Source organism: Pecten maximus, chromosome 17, assembly GCF_902652985.1.
Source record: "Pecten maximus chromosome 17, xPecMax1.1, whole genome shotgun sequence".
Taxonomy (NCBI): domain Eukaryota; kingdom Metazoa; phylum Mollusca; class Bivalvia; order Pectinida; family Pectinidae; genus Pecten; species Pecten maximus.
This window is the reverse complement of record NC_047031.1, coordinates 23690575-23708283: the sequence shown is the minus strand read 5'-3', so window position 1 is coordinate 23708283 and position 17709 is coordinate 23690575. Positions and strand designations below refer to the sequence as shown.

The 17709-nt window shown below is 36.5% G+C and overlaps 1 protein-coding gene across 3 annotated transcripts; it reads left to right on the top strand.

Moving 5' to 3' along the window:
• Nucleotides 1-16972, top strand: LOC117315506 (BTB/POZ domain-containing protein 2-like). 3 transcript variants are annotated; one of them, XM_033869722.1, is made up of 7 exons: nucleotides 5-291; nucleotides 723-1095; nucleotides 8532-8546; nucleotides 8912-9010; nucleotides 11604-11865; nucleotides 13569-13941; nucleotides 15669-16972. In XM_033869722.1, the coding sequence occupies exons 5-7, from the start codon at nucleotides 11609-11611 to the stop codon at nucleotides 16317-16319; spliced, it is 1281 nt and encodes a 426-aa protein (XP_033725613.1). In that variant the 5' UTR covers nucleotides 5-291; nucleotides 723-1095; nucleotides 8532-8546; nucleotides 8912-9010; nucleotides 11604-11608; the 3' UTR covers nucleotides 16320-16972. The 3 variants fall into 3 exon arrangements, with proteins under 3 accessions (XP_033725612.1, XP_033725613.1, XP_033725614.1); XM_033869723.1 differs by having other exon boundaries at nucleotides 8532-9009; XM_033869721.1 differs by lacking the exons at nucleotides 8532-8546; nucleotides 8912-9010; nucleotides 11604-11865; nucleotides 13569-13941; nucleotides 15669-16972 and adding an exon at nucleotides 4711-5557 and having other exon boundaries at nucleotides 1-291.
• Nucleotides 16973-17709: the final 737 nt, after the last annotated feature.

The window sequence follows — 17709 nt, the reverse complement described above, 5'->3', positions numbered from 1 at the left end:
TCACGTTTTGTTGTTGTACAGAAAAAAAATGACGACTCCAGATCTTTCACCTCCGTCAGACTGGCAAGTCGGAAAAACGCTGTCCGAAAGTTTTGACCACTTACTGACTTCCGGTATAGGCAGTGACGTCACATTTATAGTCGGTGAGGAAAAGAACAGGGTATCCGCCCACAAACTGGTCCTCATAAGCAGAAGTCCTGTATTCTTCGCCATGCTGGAGGGTCCAATGGCCGAGAAAGGGGAGATAACTATCCCGGACATATCTACACAGACGTTCCAGTTGCTTTTAAGGTAAAAATCAGATTCATTACTAGTTTTAAGGTACAACATAATATTATATTGCTTTCCTATGACTGGAATCTTAACCCCCAACCCTCTTAAAACATAAAAAAAACCAAAAAACCACAAAACAAAAAAAAAAAAAACAAAAAAAACCCAATAACTTTTGACCAAATATTAACAGCCAGAAATACCCAAAGCTTATATCACTCAGCCATACCACGCTAAATATGTTTTAACAAAACGGAAGAACTGCGCACTAAATCATCGATGGTTTGAAATAATTTAGTTTTTGACTAAGACTGAAATTAAGGTTTAATTGATAATTGAAAATGCGCCATGCCTTTCGGAACGCTTGGTCTTATCTTAATAATACTGTATCATACTGATGTTAGTTGGGTCACGTCAATAGTATTCCTATTATTTCTAACATTGTGTAACAGGTACCTCTACACAGACAAAATCGACCTGACAGACAGTACTGTTGTACCCGTATTTAATGCGGCCAGAAAGTACTGTGTCAACATCCTTGTCTCTCTCTGTGAGACATTTCTGTCGAAGACTTTAACAGCGGATAAAGCATGTGCATTTCTGGAACAGGCGCACGTTGTCATGGCAAATAGCCTGCAAGACGTGTGCGTGCAATTCATAGTGGAAAACGCTACTGCAATTCTTCAGATGTTGACCTTTACTGACCTCTGTCTGGACTGTATAACTAGGGTCACCGAGTCGGACGATCTCAAAATCACTGAAAAGAGCGTGTATGAGGCCGTCATCAGGTGGGCTGAGGCCGAATGTTCTCGACAGAATATTGAGGTAATGCTTTTTATTACATTCTTTACCGACCAGTTAAATATAAAAAATACTCATTCTATAAGAGGGATATTTTTTAGCAGTGAAATATCACTTTTTCTGATATCATATAGTAAAAATATCACTTTTTCTGATTTGACCAATCCGAACACTGCTTACAAATGACAACGTGGGAAATAAGATTTATATATAGCTCTCCTGTTAAATAATGTCAATGCAAGATAGAATGCATAATGTCACGATTTGGCGTACATTTGTAAGCCATTGGCAGGGTGCCGCAATGGATTCTGGGAGAGATTGTGCTGCCTCAGTACATTTTACTATAAAATGTAATAAACAGTATTTCTCTCATATCTCGCCATGTTGGATAGAGTTTGCCCATGTAAGATAGCTATGTAAGATAAATCTATCTTACATAGCATTTCACGCGCGCGGATTAATCTGCGTTCAAGGGGGACAACTCTCACAACGTCGTCTGCTTGTGTTCACATCCGACAGTCCTTATCGTCGGTGTCGGTTTTGAAACGTTGGACTTAACTATAAAAATACATACATTCTTAGATAAATATATATCATATCAGCAGTAAATCAATAGGGCTACACGGTTAAACGATTAGACATTTCATCTGAGCGAACATATAACTCCGTTACTGTAACAAACAGTTAGACTACGCCTACAGGCCTGTTGTAACAGTTACAGTACTACAATACAGACTTGCCTACCCGACAGATTTGTCATTTGTCATTAAAAACATGTAAACACACACAATCACCTGGCAATGACAGGAAGTAAAATAAAAGCCATACATAAAAAAAATATAAAAAAGAAAATGTCAAACGTCACAACCTATGAAATGGTTCCGTTTGCGTCAGCAGGGGGCCCTGGAATTTGTTTACTCTACGGTACTGTCAGTAACTGTTAGGCCTACTCAGTAACCTGTGTATTTGGAAGTTGGGAATTGGCTCTTAAATGAACGAACATTCGGTAAAAATGACACCCCTCGATGTTCCTATAAAAAATATTTATTTCAATTGTAACTCAGAGTCTATATTTGTGTAGAGTAACCATGAAAACTAACTGCCATCCTAGCCTTTCAATATGATCATCGTTAGCCTATCGACTGACCTACCTTCGTCATTCCATCAAGACAACCGGTTAAACACATATAATCCTATGTCACAGAAAAGATCGAATACTCGTATAGAGTCACTGTTCGCTGGTTCACACACGAAGTTGCCAAAATCACAGTGAATTTAAAATTACCAGCCACGAAACATCGCCGCGTCATGGCGATCGAGATCGACATCACTCTCATTGAACTATGAATGGAATTCCAATGACAGTCGTGACGTCATGCAGTGACGTAGTATTTTATAAAAAAAAAATTTGACTTGACATTTAAAAGTACAGTGTGTTCTGTGAAATGATTAAATATGTCGAGGTGCAAATCAAATTATATGTGAAGTTGGGAAACTCATTTCAGCGTTGGCTTTCAGTATTGTTGATAGAACTTCTTTTTCTCGGATGTTGACAATTTGATCACGGCCACGTAAAAGTCGGTCAAGTTACGGTAATTTTTATCGGCGAATTGTTCATTCGTTCATCACTTAACCACAAAATGAATGAAATTTGTGTGCAAACATTGTTTGCCAAAAACCGGGTATGATCTTTCAGAATATCATAAGTATATTTAGTAAAAACGTCAAATAAAGAAATTAAAAAATTGAAGAAAATGGATGGCTGAGGGACACTTTCGCCAGAAATTCGGTAATGATATGAGAGAAAAAGACTCTTTCATTATGTGTGTATGTAGGATAGGGATATTCCACCCTCGGGATCACAAAATGTGGTAAAACCCTCGGCAAGCCTCGGGTTTCACCACATTTTGTGACCCCTCGGGTGGAATGTCCCTATCCTACATATACACATATGAAAGAGTCTTATAATCTAACAGTATCTTCAGTAATACGAATAAATACATGCACACTCGTGAAAAATATCAAAATATTAGTCATATTCGTGAATGTATTTGGTATAACTGAAGAAAACTGTTAGATATCATTTATTTACTTTATATTTAACTAGTGAAATATCGATCATTATTAATTCTATAAAAGATTGATTTTTCATAACTGAAAAGTTCTAGAAAAGGTGATATGTTATCAAAAGTGTAAGATATCGCTTTTTCTCATTTGACCAATGAAAACACTGCTAATAAACGACAATGGGGAAGCTAAAGATCTGGCCAGGTGTATTTTGAAATGATAATTAATAGATAGCCAATAAAGCTACAAAAAAGCATGAACCAAAATAAACAAAACAAAGATAGAATTAGAAATGATAATAGATAAACCATAGTTTCCATGTTATATGTACTGATTAATTCCATACAGATGGAGGATTTATTTCAATGAGACATTAAAAGTTAATATCTAAAATAACAACTTAAAGTTTAAAACCATAATTTCCTGATTTAAAAAAAAACAACATTTCCCGGAAATGTTAAAATTTCCTCGAGCCGTTTCCTTATACAGTGTACAAAATTACACATTCAAACAAACTATCGCTTGAGAGACACGTGTACATTACTAGAATTCCTTACGGTTTGATCATTCCTTCTGTATAAAAGTGTTCAACAGACATGTTTTACCTTCCCTGGCACTGTATATGGATAGTAATCTAAAAGTATCATACCGTATAGTAGCATTTTCTCCAAACCACTTGTAATATTTAATATTGAAATTAACTAAAGCCATGAATTCACTCAATATGAAAGTATCCCCGTGGCCATTTTGATGAATAATGACAGACTGTTGATAGTATGGGGTCGAGATCCTCTGGTACTGAGAAATACTCGTATAGGCAAATAAAGAAACATTGAAGAGTTGGGGTATGGGGACTGACAAGGTGAGTTTTTCTCACTCATTTTTTTCTCTTTGTGGAGGTGAGAAGTATTCAGTGAGTCAGTTATTGCATGATTTCTCGTCACTCAGGACTTACAACGCCATCGTTTCGCTCCGGACCTTTGTCTTACTAGTCTTACGCCCAGTCGATCGAGTTAAACAGAATATATCTCTAGCCGAACGGTATTTTGCGGCCAGTACTTACCATAGCCCCCCCCCCCCCCCCCCCCCCTCCAGGAAAGGACTCATCCTCGGACATTTCATGGAGTAACAGCGATGCTTGTGGAGCACTCCTGAGTATTTTGGCGGGTACCTACATGGGCGCCAATGTAACAGAGCACATAATTAACAAATCACCGCCTATACTATGGATCGCACTCGGGACCTCTGGCTTACTAGTCTTACGTTCAAGCGATCGAGCTAAAGAGAAAACATCTCTTTGGAACGCTATATTACGGCTAGTATTTACCGGCGTTATAAAACATCTCTTTAGCCGAGCGCTACATTGCGGCTAGTATTTACCGGCGTTATAAAACATCTCTTTAGCCGAGCGCTGTATTGCGGCTAGTATTTACCGGCGTTATAAAACATCTTTTTAGCTGAGCGCTATATTGCGGCTAGTATTTAGCAGCGTTATAAAACATCTCTTTAGCCGAGCGCTATATTGCGGCTAGTATTTACCAGCGTTACAAAAACATCTTTTATTCATTTCAGGCATCGGCGGAAAACAAGAGAGATGTTCTCGGTGACACGCTATACACTGTACGTTATCTCCATATTGAGGAAGAATACCTCCTCGGCAGAATCTGTTCCGACAAGATACTAAGGGCAGAAGATATAATTGATCTAGTGAACCACAGCAGAAATGATAATCCCTCGTTACCGGGGAAACTAAATACGAAACGACGACTTGTCATCCCACAGATATTCGACCGGAAAGGATGGATAGCTAGTGATATATTTGGGTATGGAGGTACAGTTGATGAAGCCATTTCCTTCAAATCTTCTGTCGATGTATATCTCTTCGGATTTGGATCTCTGTTTTCAGGCAAACAAGGCAGTGTTAATCTTAAAGTATTTGAAGAGGATGAATGTCTTGTGGAAGCAACCAAAGAGAGGGAACAGCCTCGACCTGAAACGCCAGACATAGGCGATGTTGTATTAGATACTCCAATCAAAATACATGCTGGCAAAACATATACCATTCTGGAACATTCGAACGACTACCTTAAAAAACATTTAGAAAATTGTATCGCTAAGATTACCCATCAGTATATCACTATTGCGTTCAGTAACAGTCCTAGGAGTAATCAAAGTGATATCCGAAAGGGCCATATACCCTACCTACTTCTGTCGGGGTAATTCACGACAAGAATGGATCCCGGGAGAGGGGATCTTCTTCTTACGGGGGTAATATGAGGGTTGATTGATACGTCCTACTATTCTCTGACTATATAAGGCCAGGTACCAAAGGACTGGTCGCATATGGTTAGTTAATATCAACGAGGTAGCACTCTAAAGTAAACAAACCATGCGGCTTTTGCAAAAAAAAAAAAAAAAACAGCGTTAGGGTGAAAGATTCTGTCATTGCCATGGCTACTATTCACGATTGTGGCTGATCTCGCTCCATCAGACTTTTACCTATTTCCAAAACCAAATACAGCTATTTCAGCTGCCCTTACCCTAACCCTACCATGCATTGGATGACGTTCTGAACAGCCGAGAGAAGGAGTTCTATAAAAGTTGTATTGACGTCCTCCTTAAACAACACTTAAATGTGTATAGATACTGAAAGGGATTATGTTGATAAATAATACAATATGTCCGGCAAATTTCAAATCCTTTGATTCGAGACACGCGAATTATCAATCAGCCCTCGTATATACTTTAGTGACTAGGGACAGGAGAGAGGTTATGTAATCATTTCTATTAACTTCTGGTTACAACCCTGTTCAAAATATTTGTTTTACAAAGCTCATAAAACCAGCTGTTAGGGCAATACACTAATTCAACAGTCTGCTTTTAGGGTTTTTCATGATTTGGTATTTTATACTACAGTATTTGTAATCAAGTTTTATTTGTGGGAATAATGACAAACACAAGTTTACTATTTGTAACTATATAACGTTCCTGTATACTTTATTTAGCATATATTATTTGAAGACATATCATTATGGTGGAGGGAATCAACAAACATTTATAATTGAAATAATAAAGGGATAGTAATTCAAATTGGCATGTTTTCGTTATTGTTCCTTCGGTGATTGTATACATGGATAAAAATATACCGAGTTAGAGGTAGCCATCATAGTGCCAGAATTAATTATTATTGAAAACAACATCATACATCTGTTTCGTCCTATTACGACTCGGTAGTAATACAAGGGACGCAATCATACATGTACATCTGTTGTATTCTTCTCGGACTCGTCATTGATGTTAGGGGCGTCCTACAGCTGTTTCTTTCTTTTAGGACAGGTTAATGACGTCAGCAACATCATAAAGCTGTTTTGTCCTTCTAGGACTCGACAGTGGTGCAAGGGACATCGTGCATATGTTTTGTCTTTCTAGGATTCTACAGTGATGCGAGGGATGTAATAGTATTGTTTTATCCGTCTTATAATCGTTAGTGATGCTATAAACTATGAGAAATTTCGAAATATGTACATGTATATCTAGGGAAAAAGCGAGGAATTTAAATATGTTAACGTTAAATACATGTATGTCGAAAGTTTTTCTTTCTAAAATTGCATTTTTCCAGGTGAATTTCTCTTTCTTTGCATTTGTGTTACAGTAATATCTAATTATAATGTATAATAAATTGTATCGTAATGTAACGCTGATGTAGGGTTAATGATGGGAATTGGTACATATAATTACACGAAGGACAAACTGTTGTGGTGAATGGGACTATTGACGAGTAAGATGCCTCTGGTATATAAATAGTCCATTTAATAAATGGCTATCGGAATTTGGGAGTAGTTAAAGGTCAGCGATCATGTTTATTTACAGCTAGCACAGCCGTCTCCTCTGGTAATTACTTCAACTATATATAGTTGGATTACACAGACAAAATCCCTTTACATGAGATTCACGTGAATTACACAGGAACATTTACAATTGAATTTCATGTAAAAAATTTCAGGTGGAATTCGTTTAAAATTTACATAAAAAATCAAGTGAATTTCACTTGAAAAAATCTACGAGAATTTCAATTGAAAAAAAATATGTTAATTTCATGTGAGTTTCACAAAAATTGCATGTGAATTTAATGTGAAAAAAAACACGTGAATGTCACGTAAAGGAATTTCGCCTGTGTAGGGGCTAATGTTTCTTCTATAAATACTTTACTAAGAAGACGGCAGACGCATATGCAACTATTCGCATAATGTGGATGTGGTCAAAAGACAGATAGTCCGATATTCAGATTGGTGAAATCAAATTGATTGAATTACAGGACGAAGGCACGTTCGAATCCAGATTCTGGGATTTCTACAGTCCTGTAGCTATACAGTAATCCATTTCTTCTTCCTCCGTCACCTCTTAAACATTAATACTATAGACCCTTAATTAGTATAATAATTAGTCCTAAAATATGTGAACAGTTGTAGTTAAATCTGTAATTGTCTTTAGGTTTCAGCGGACCTGCTACAGGAACGACTGAATTTTGTCCTGGAACCATTTATAGCCTACCATCGTCAGATGATGGACTATTCAATCCATGCATCTCGTGCACATGAGAGGCCGTCCATAAATGACTTTAGCTGCTGATAGCACGTTAAACAACAAACAACCAAACTGTTAAAACCAATCATCATTCTATGGCTTACTCAAAAGTGTTTGTTCATAGGAATAATAAAAGAGCATGATATTCATTTCGTGCCCCCTATGTTGCATACTTTGAAATGATCTTATATTATTGAGGTTATAATTGACTGCAAATTTAAGAGCCCAGATTCGTCGCCCAATATTGTATAACAAGTACGTACACAAATTGTTTAAATTTTGGTGCACATTTTTAACGGAAGTTATGCATCCACTTTGGGTTCTTGTACACATAATATTTGGTAATTATTTGTCACATAATATTGCTCAATAATGGTGAATTTCAACAAAATTGTAAACAAGTAAAGTCATCTTAAGGTCAATTTGAGTGAAATTTAATTAATGAATACAACTAATTCTATATGCTTTTTAATATTGAAATATAAGTAAACAACAAACCAATGCAATTCATATTCAAACCGGCATATATCGTCACTAGCACATTCGCTATCCACGGCTTCTGGTTACGTTACACTAATCAGAAGATGTGGCTAGCCGAGATAGGTCATTAGGTAACTCCATTGTAAATTTTGAGTTTGCAGATACAGATAGACGCTATGAAATAATTATTTTATGTAAAACATTTCCGTATTTTTGAGGTTAACAAAAAGGAAAAAGTCTTGAAGTGTTAAACCCACTTTACTAATTCTATATAGTGTGTTGTACAATTGAAATATTTGTAATGAATTTGAACATTGTAAACATTTCAGAAAAACCAGGATTTGGTAAGTTTATTTCCAACCTTAAGATAAATAAAAATTCATTAAGGTCAATATCGTAAAAACGACAATATAATACGTTATTGTGGTGAGGTATCATCTGTAAGCTTCAACAATCCCCCTTACGGTATAGAGAAATTGTAACGTTTAATAGGAGTAGTACCCGATTGATAGAGCTATATATGATCTCACTCTGTAATGCCTTTTCTATATTGATTTAAAGTAATATAACTATTAATACTGTAAGTGCTGACTTGACATATTTCTATCTGATGTAATGGGGTACTTTGAAGTTTTATGCTAATATAAACACATTTAAATGTATTCTGTACCATCCTGTTTATACCTTTCGAGGGCCTCTCTATTGATAGTTCAAGGCCAGTCTGAGGGAAACCCCAGTTAGATGATATCGTATAGACTGACTCATACTGCTGCAGATACGAAGAACGTAGAGCAAAGATAGGTATAAAGTAAGTATGATTTTATCTTACTTCCATTGTTTAAACAACCATGTGATCACGATATGACAGGACTCCGTAATCTGTGTTTGGATGCTATTTTTAAATGGAATGTATTCATCAGGTCAGTAATTAGGTCGTCCTACATCTTCATGAAAACAAATATTTGTGTATTTTTGTACTGACAGCTTTACTTCATTAAGTGGACAAAGTATCGTTAAATGATTGGATCTGATTATTTAAAGGTAACCACTACCATATTTTGTAGAGATGTAATATGAAACGTGAGAGAGTGATAACCTCGCTACTGTGTACATTCATGATTTTAAAAAATATGGGGCACCTTAAGGGGGCGTTAGCTGAGTTGTACATACAATACTACTAGTAGTACTTAACTACATAGAAAAGTTCATGTCTCCATAGCTTCATTCCTTCTTCACGGTCATTGATAACATAAAACACCACACCAAATTAAATTACATAATTATAACGATATACACGGTAATAAATAAAAATGAAATAAAGTTAAGTTTTATAATTAATATTTGTGTTATTTACTTTCAGTTATTTTAATTTTCTTCTGATGATTTTTCTTACGTTTTAATATACAATAAAATGTATGTACTGCTTTTACTATTATATGAGTAATTAACATTATAAACAGCAGAAAACAAAAGATATAATGTATGTTGTAGTGAAAGAAGATAATGATGTTGTCATGATAATGAATGTTGCTGAAGTGAAAATATTTTGTGATTATGTCGTGAAAATGAACGTTGTTGACGCGATGTAAATAATAATTGATGGCGTCGTAAAATTTTAATTAAGGTAATTAAAAACTAAAGTTTTCATCAAGATAATCGACGTATACATCATGAAAACTACTGATGGTGTCCTGGTAGAGAATGCCGGAATTTTGAAAACTAATAGTGGTGTCGTGAAAATTAATGCTGTTGTGATAATGAATGTTGATGTTATGAAAAGTAATGATGATGTCAGGATAATAATGAATGTTGACGTGGAAATAAATTATGTTGCCCTGATTGTAAATGCTGACGGTGTGCAAATTTAATGATGATGTCGTTATAATGAATGATGACATGAAAATTATTGATGATGTTACAATGAATGTTGACGCAAAAATTAATGTTGATGTCTTTGTAATGAATGTCGACGTGAAAATTAATGATGCTGTCTTGCTACTGAATGGTGACATCATGAAATTATAAGAGTTTTCACTATCAACCTACTGATATAAGCTTATTAATGATCATATGATTGATAATCTTACACAATATAATAATGCCACGTGTAGCAGGACTCTGTCTTGCTGGTGTGTTGAGATGAAGGTCTTTTGGTTATCTCCAGGTCAAATCTGTAGTATCTAACTAGGCTATATAATGCCTTATTTCCATATCCTGGTGATTGCCGTTTTGCTTTTTTCTCCGCGAAGTCGTCAATCATTATAATCGAATGACTTCATGAACGTAACAGGGCCGCGCCTCCGTGTCGATCGCCTGGCTTTACTAAAATGGTTTATGATTTTAATCGCAATAAATGGTTACAACCTAAATAACATCTGGCTTTAACTCTCACACTCATGAAGCATTATCTATCACGGTTTCTTGCTTATCCTCCATCTTGTTTTCTTATTTCTTAAACAGGTACGTGTGTAACACAGTCAACGTTACAAGCTTCTTTTTAATTAAATAGTTCAACCACAGGTTCCAATTCGATTACTTTAATTTGGTCTCCAATATATAAGTTTTCACAACATAGAAGTCTTAGCCAAAAAACCCGCACTCACTAGAATGACCCGTAATGGGAAGTGGTTTGGAGTAGTGGACACGAACAAGATGTTGTCGGCTTGCTCGTCCAGGAACCTACTTACTATACCCGGCGAGCTCCAGTATTTTAAAAGCTATACATGCCCCAAACTATTACCATATTTGGATTCTACCGGACAGCTTTCACTGGGGTAACAGACTACTTCATCTATCACCTTCTACACAGGAATGACCATATTTGGTCGTACCTGGCCACGTTGTCCAGCTGTCGCCGGGTCAATCTTACCACGTCATCTCCCGCTTTAATTAAACAGATACTAGAACTGGGCCCATCTTTGTTAAAATTCTTCAAAGGACTGTCGTGACTTTTAGGCCGTTTGATTGGACATATATCACTATAGGTGGTGACAGAGATAACACTTATTAAAATTCTCCCAAGAACTATCATATCCCTCCAAGCACTACACACCGGTCACTCCAGAGTGCTATATTTAACTTACAGGTATATAATTCACCATATATACAAATTCATAGTTAGATGAACATTTATCAAAAGTTCTAATAACAAATTAATTAAGTAGTAATGAACTTATGAAATTACAATTAAGTAATAATTGAGCTATGCAATGATGGCATAATGACCCTCATTTTGTTACACGTGACTTACTATTGACCCACTTTTTCAATATTGGATTTAAATATCAGCTGATTTTATTCAACATTTGCCGAGTTTTTGTTTGATATTTTATTGACAGATAATTCCGTATCTTACCATTTTGACTATAGTTCATTAATGAAAAATTATATTTATTATACAGAAAAAATGGCGGCTGCTTCACCTCCATCAGACTGGCAAGTTGGGAAAACACTGTCCGAAAGCTTTGACCATTTACTGACTTCCGGTATAGCCAGTGACGTCACTTTTATAATAGGAGAGGAAAGAAACAGAATTTCCGCCCACAAACTGGTCCTCCTGAGCAGAAGTCCGGTATTCTACGCCATGTTGGAAGGTCCGATGGCCGATAAGGGGGAGATAACTATACCGGACATATCTGCAGACACATTTAAGCTGTTTTTAAGGTACGAATTCATGTCTTTATTTAATGCATCATCTTATATTTACAGTCTTTGTCACATTTGAATATAAAATGTCGTTAGTAAACCATATTATTTGGCTATTTTATTTGACGGGCTTTACGTCCACTATTACGGAATTAAGGCCCTTAAGCTGAAATTAGTAAACAATATTTTAGTATATACTGTAAGTCTTTATACTACCATTAACAGTGATTCGGTCAGTGTAGGAATACAGCTTCAGGTTTTCTAGGTAAAGCAAATAAAATATGGCTGCTAGTTACCTTTGATATCAATAGGTCTAGAGAGCTTTATAAAGTTGATATAGTTTAGTCGTACAGGAAACGACGAAAAAATCAAAGCAACTTCACGAGTCATGACGTTACACATGTATTATAAGAACTGTAGGGACGTTGTTTCGGATTTTGAGAAACGCACGACACGAAAGTATTACCTATATAAGTCCATTAGTTGTAGAAAACAACAACAACAACAACAACAACAAACAACAACAACAAAAAAATGAAGGTCTTCTGAGAAATGCAAGACACAACAATATTACCTATATAAGTCTATAAGTTGTAAAAAAACAACAAAAAAACCCGGAGGTATCAACATCGTTTTTAAATGTGTATATATACTAGATCAGAGAGTATGTATAACCATAGAATATAGTCGATTTGGATACAATTTGCGTGATAGATGAATAGAATGTCACAATACCGCTGTGACAGACTAGGTCGGGTTGATAATGGAGCTAAATTTGTGCTTAAAGGATATTTGAGGGCGTCATATAGGATGTCTACGGGAACGTGTTTTGTGACTGATGTTACACGAAGGATATCTGCATATACGTTATTCGGAATAAAATAGTTTACTAGTAGTGGGTGAAGCTGAAAACCTAAAATTAACCTTCCAAAAAAATATCAAAAACCAAAATGTGTACAGCTGTATACAGATTTCATTCGTTTTCATCTGAAGTTTTGCTAAAGCCACCCACTAAAAGTACATAATGTAGGACCTGGCACCAGTTTCAAAATACTTCATTTAAAATTTTCCTTAGGAAAGCATAAAAACGTTAAAGGAATGTGTCTTAACTAGGATTTCCAAATGCTGCAATGCTTTCTTATGGAAAATATAAATTTATGATATTTATTCTAAAGGGAACATTGAATATACCGTGTGTTTGTTTTGTCATCGACGCGGTAACCTGAAAATTCCGTTTTTTTGGTTGAATTATGTATATTCTACCTGGTCTTCTTGTACAATTGTTAAACTATTAATAGTATACCGATGTGTTCTGGTTTGATTACCTATAACTATTGCTATTGCTATTATTATTAGTAGTATACCATTCCTTATTTTACACTATATAAAAAGTGGACAATAGGAATGATATTTGAACCACAACCTCCAAAATGCTATTAACCAGGTCAATATTTAAAAGTACTATTTACCCGGAATGAGCGCATTCACATTTTCTCTTTCTTCGTTCATTATGATTGGACAATGCATTTATCATATCCCTCCGGATCGTCGCTACCACAATCCCTTGTATTCGAAACGTAAGCGTTTTCGAGACCATGACGATGCATCCAAACCTTAATCTTAAATTTGCGATACCTTAAAAGGGCGAAAATTAACGGGGTGGCAATTACCAGGCATACAGTATTGCTATTACTTCGGTTATTTATAACATTGTGTTACAGATATCTTTACACCGACAAAATCGACCTGACGGACAGAAACGTCGTGCCAGTCTTTAACGTGGCCAGAAAGTACTGTGTCGACATCCTTGTCTCTCTTTGTGAGGAATTTCTGTCGAAGAATTTAACAGCGGAGAGTGCCTGTGTATTCCTGGAACAGGCCTACATCTTCGTGGCAGATAGCCTGCAGGAAGAGTGCTTACGATACATTGTCGAAAACGCTACTGTCGTTCTACGGTCTGTGACCTTTACTGACCTCAGTCTAGACTGTGTGACAAGCATTACCGAGTCTGATGATCTCAAAGTCACTGAAAGAAGTGTGTATGAAGCCGTCATCAGATGGGCGGAGGAAGAATGTTCTCGAAGAAACATTGAGGTATATCTGTATTATATCACTTACCTAGCTAGTGTTATCAGTGTTCAACCATTCGGAAGCTAATTATTAGTGTCTAAACATTCGGAAGCTAGTTATCAGTATCTTACCATTCGGAAGCTAATTATTAGTATCTAACCATTCGATAGCTAGTTATTAGTGACCATTCGGAAGCTGTAATGTATAGCAATCGTTGCAGCGATGATTGACTGCATTTTTACATTTTACATAATGTCGTGATTAGCATATGTGATAAAAAGGATCTTACGAAAACAGCGATCACATGACTACATGTATTACGTGATTGACGAAATAACTATTTCACTGAGAAGCAGCAAACGGAAACTAATACGGATTTTTTGATACTTACACCTTATTATAAAGAAAGAGTTAATTTTTTTTTAATTTTATGTAATGAATTATATGTTTTGCTGAAGACATGTACCGTGTTAATAGTTAGTAAGAATTGGTAACGATCCTATTGGCTACACGTGAAGTAAAATTAAATGGCTAATAGTCACATAACTAGGTAAATTACATGAAGGTTTATTACCCGGGTTCGAGTTATCAGTGCAAACGTTTAATTTGCACCGGACACACATCCAGACTGAAATTAAGCTAAGCACATTCAATAATATAGAGTCAAACGAAAAGTTCGAAAAGTAAATTCTAAATTATACGTAAGAAGTTTCATTATCACACGGTCGTAGACGAAATGTTCGAAAGTAGATTATGTAGTTCAATAGTTTAATGAGTATTGAGGAGAAATAATTTAGAATATTGAGGAGAGAGAATACTTTACAATCATTGCATTTTGTTGAGGTGTGCACGAGTCCAAGTCTCCTAGTCTCTGTGTTCACTTTTTTTTTTCAAAGTCGGCATGCAGACTAACTTTTGGCACTTAAATATGACCGGAATAGTTTTGTTGCACCTAACGTATATTTCCGGGTGTTCAACAAGTTTTTTTTCTTCATAATATCTTGTAGTTCCTCTTCGTTAGTAGCGAAACGTGTTGGGGTATATCGTCTGCCATATTGTAAACAAAGTGATGCCAAACACTTTTTTGTTTCCAGCATTCTGATTGGCTGTTGTCCAAAGTAACACGTTACGTGATTGGAGGCAAAGAGTGTCGACCTGTTCGTGCTATTAATAGCACGGAGAGGTTCGCAATGCCTGGGGAATTTCCCAGCTGAGCTATTTTAGCACGAACAGGTCTACTCACTCAAAGAACCTTGTGAGGAAAGCAGTAAATTGGCAAACAAAAATTAAGGAAACACTAAAACCATATAAAAAACTGTGATGTTGAAGGTCGGGTCACTCTCACCAAAAATAAGTTTAGTAACAAACTCGCATCACTTTACGGGCAGCGGTCACGTTGCTGGATCGTACATGTACATTATCAAGTGGTTCGTTGACAATTGACGTCAATAGTAATCAATACTGACCACATTGACAACAACCCTATGCCATTACCTGTACTTAAAACGTGAAATTTCTCGAGTATGGCCATCCCATCCTAGCTAGGGAAAAATAAATAGTGTTGGCTCATCTCCAAGAGACCGGTTTCCAAAATGGTCATACATACATTATGTATAAAATACATCTTTGTTGCAAATGGTCACTACATTGTTAAAATTGCTTGGGACGTTACACTACGGTCGTTAAATTGTTAAGACAAGGTTAGAACAGTGTTTTATTTCAGGTCATCAAAATGTTTTTATTCATTTCAGGCATCGGCGGAAAACAAGCGAGATGTTCTCGGTGACACGCTATATACTGTACGTTATCTCCATATTGACGAGGATTTTCTTCTCGGCAGAATTTGTTCCGACAAGATACTAAAGGCGGAAGACGTAATCGACATTGTCAACCACAACAGAAATCACAATCCCTCAATACCGGAGAAATTAAATACGAAACGGCGGCTTGTAATCCCGCAAAGATTTCACCGCAACGGACCAGTTACTACAGATATATTTTGGAACCGAACACCAGTTGATGAAGCCATTTCCTTCAAATCTTCTGTCGATGTATATCTATTTGGGTTCGGGTCGCTGTTTTCAAGTCCCGAACAAGGCAATGTTAATCTTAAAGTATTTGAAGAAGATGAATGTCTTGTGGAGGCAACCAAACAGAGGGCACTTCCGCGACCTGATACGCAAAACATGGGAGATGTTGTATTAGATATCCCAATCAAAATACATGCTGGCAAAACATATACCATTCTGGAACGTTCGCATAACCAAGTAAATCATTATTTCGAAAAGGGCATCACAAAGGTGACCCATCAACATATCACAATTGAATTCAGCAACAGTCCTAGGAGTAAACAAAGCAATATCAGAATGGGTCATATACCGTACCTACTTCTCTCGGGGTAATACAAGAACATCACATCCCGGGGCAGGAGACTGGGGAGAGGAGGGAGTTGAGGTCGGAGGGGATGTGGGGTCTTTTCTCGGAGGATAATAAACAAGAGACCCAGGGAAAGGGGTTGGGACTATGTCTCTCGGGGATGACACACGATAAAAGATCCTCGGAAAATTGTTGGGTCTACTTCTCCCGGGGAGGGGTAATACACGCAAACATATTTTGTGGCAGGAATTGTGTCTACTTCTCCCGGGGAGGGGTTGCATGGGTCTACTTCTTTCGGTGATAATACTCAACAACGAATCCTGGGAGAGGAGTTGTGTCAACTTCTCCCGGGGGAGGGGTTGTGTCAACTCCCAGGGAGGGGTTTCGTGGGTCTACTTCTCTCGGTGATAATACACAAGAGATCAAGGTTGAATGTACTTATCTCCGGGCAATGCTGCCAGACGTTTCACTGCTGCAGACTGAGGAGAGTTAAAGTATTGAATCAAAGATACACATAGGCGTATATTTCTCTCAATATAGCTTATATATATCTTAATACTTAATGTTGTTAACTGGCAATTGTTTGTTTTGCACATACTATGTTTGTTTATTAATTAAACACTGTGGCTTTGATTTGTGTTTATATTTCTAGGAAGAATAATTAAACGTACGAAATTGACTTTATAGTATTTGTTGATATGTTGACATCTCGATATGGGAATCAGCAAATAAGTAATATAAGACAATTGGACCAAAAATCATATCAACTGGCATTGAACAATTCTGACTCGCACAAGGAAATATAATTTGTCCACGAGACCGTGATGTCAAGGAATATACTACCCCGCGGTCTTCATCGAAACACTGTGTTGTTGTTCATCAAAAGTCGGGGAAATCGTGATAATATGAAAAGGAATATCGCATTATCTACGACATGCGAACACCGTAATGAAGGAAAGCACATATGTAATTATCAATAAATTGAAAATTTACAGGAAATCACACATATGTAATTATCAATAAATTGAAAATTTACAGGAAATCACACATATCATTTGGCGTGGTTGTAAAGCTTTCCTTTCCAGGTACATGTAAGTTGTAAGTAAAGATTGAGACAAAGAACATGGCTGAATATCCTTATAATGATATATAACAGTTGGTTATATGCGAAATTAATCTATCCCAAATTAGAGTTTAATTGTAAATCTGCCTCCAAACAATGATACTTTCAATTTGCAAAGTCATATTGTACGAGGGCTGATTGATATGTTGTGAGCCTCATATTGAAGGATTTGAATTTTGCCGAACAAATTGTATCATTTTTCAACATAATACCCTTCCGTACAGTATCTATACAGTTTTGCCAGTGGTGTTTAAGGGTCTCAATGCCACTTTTATAGAACTCCTTTTCCTGGC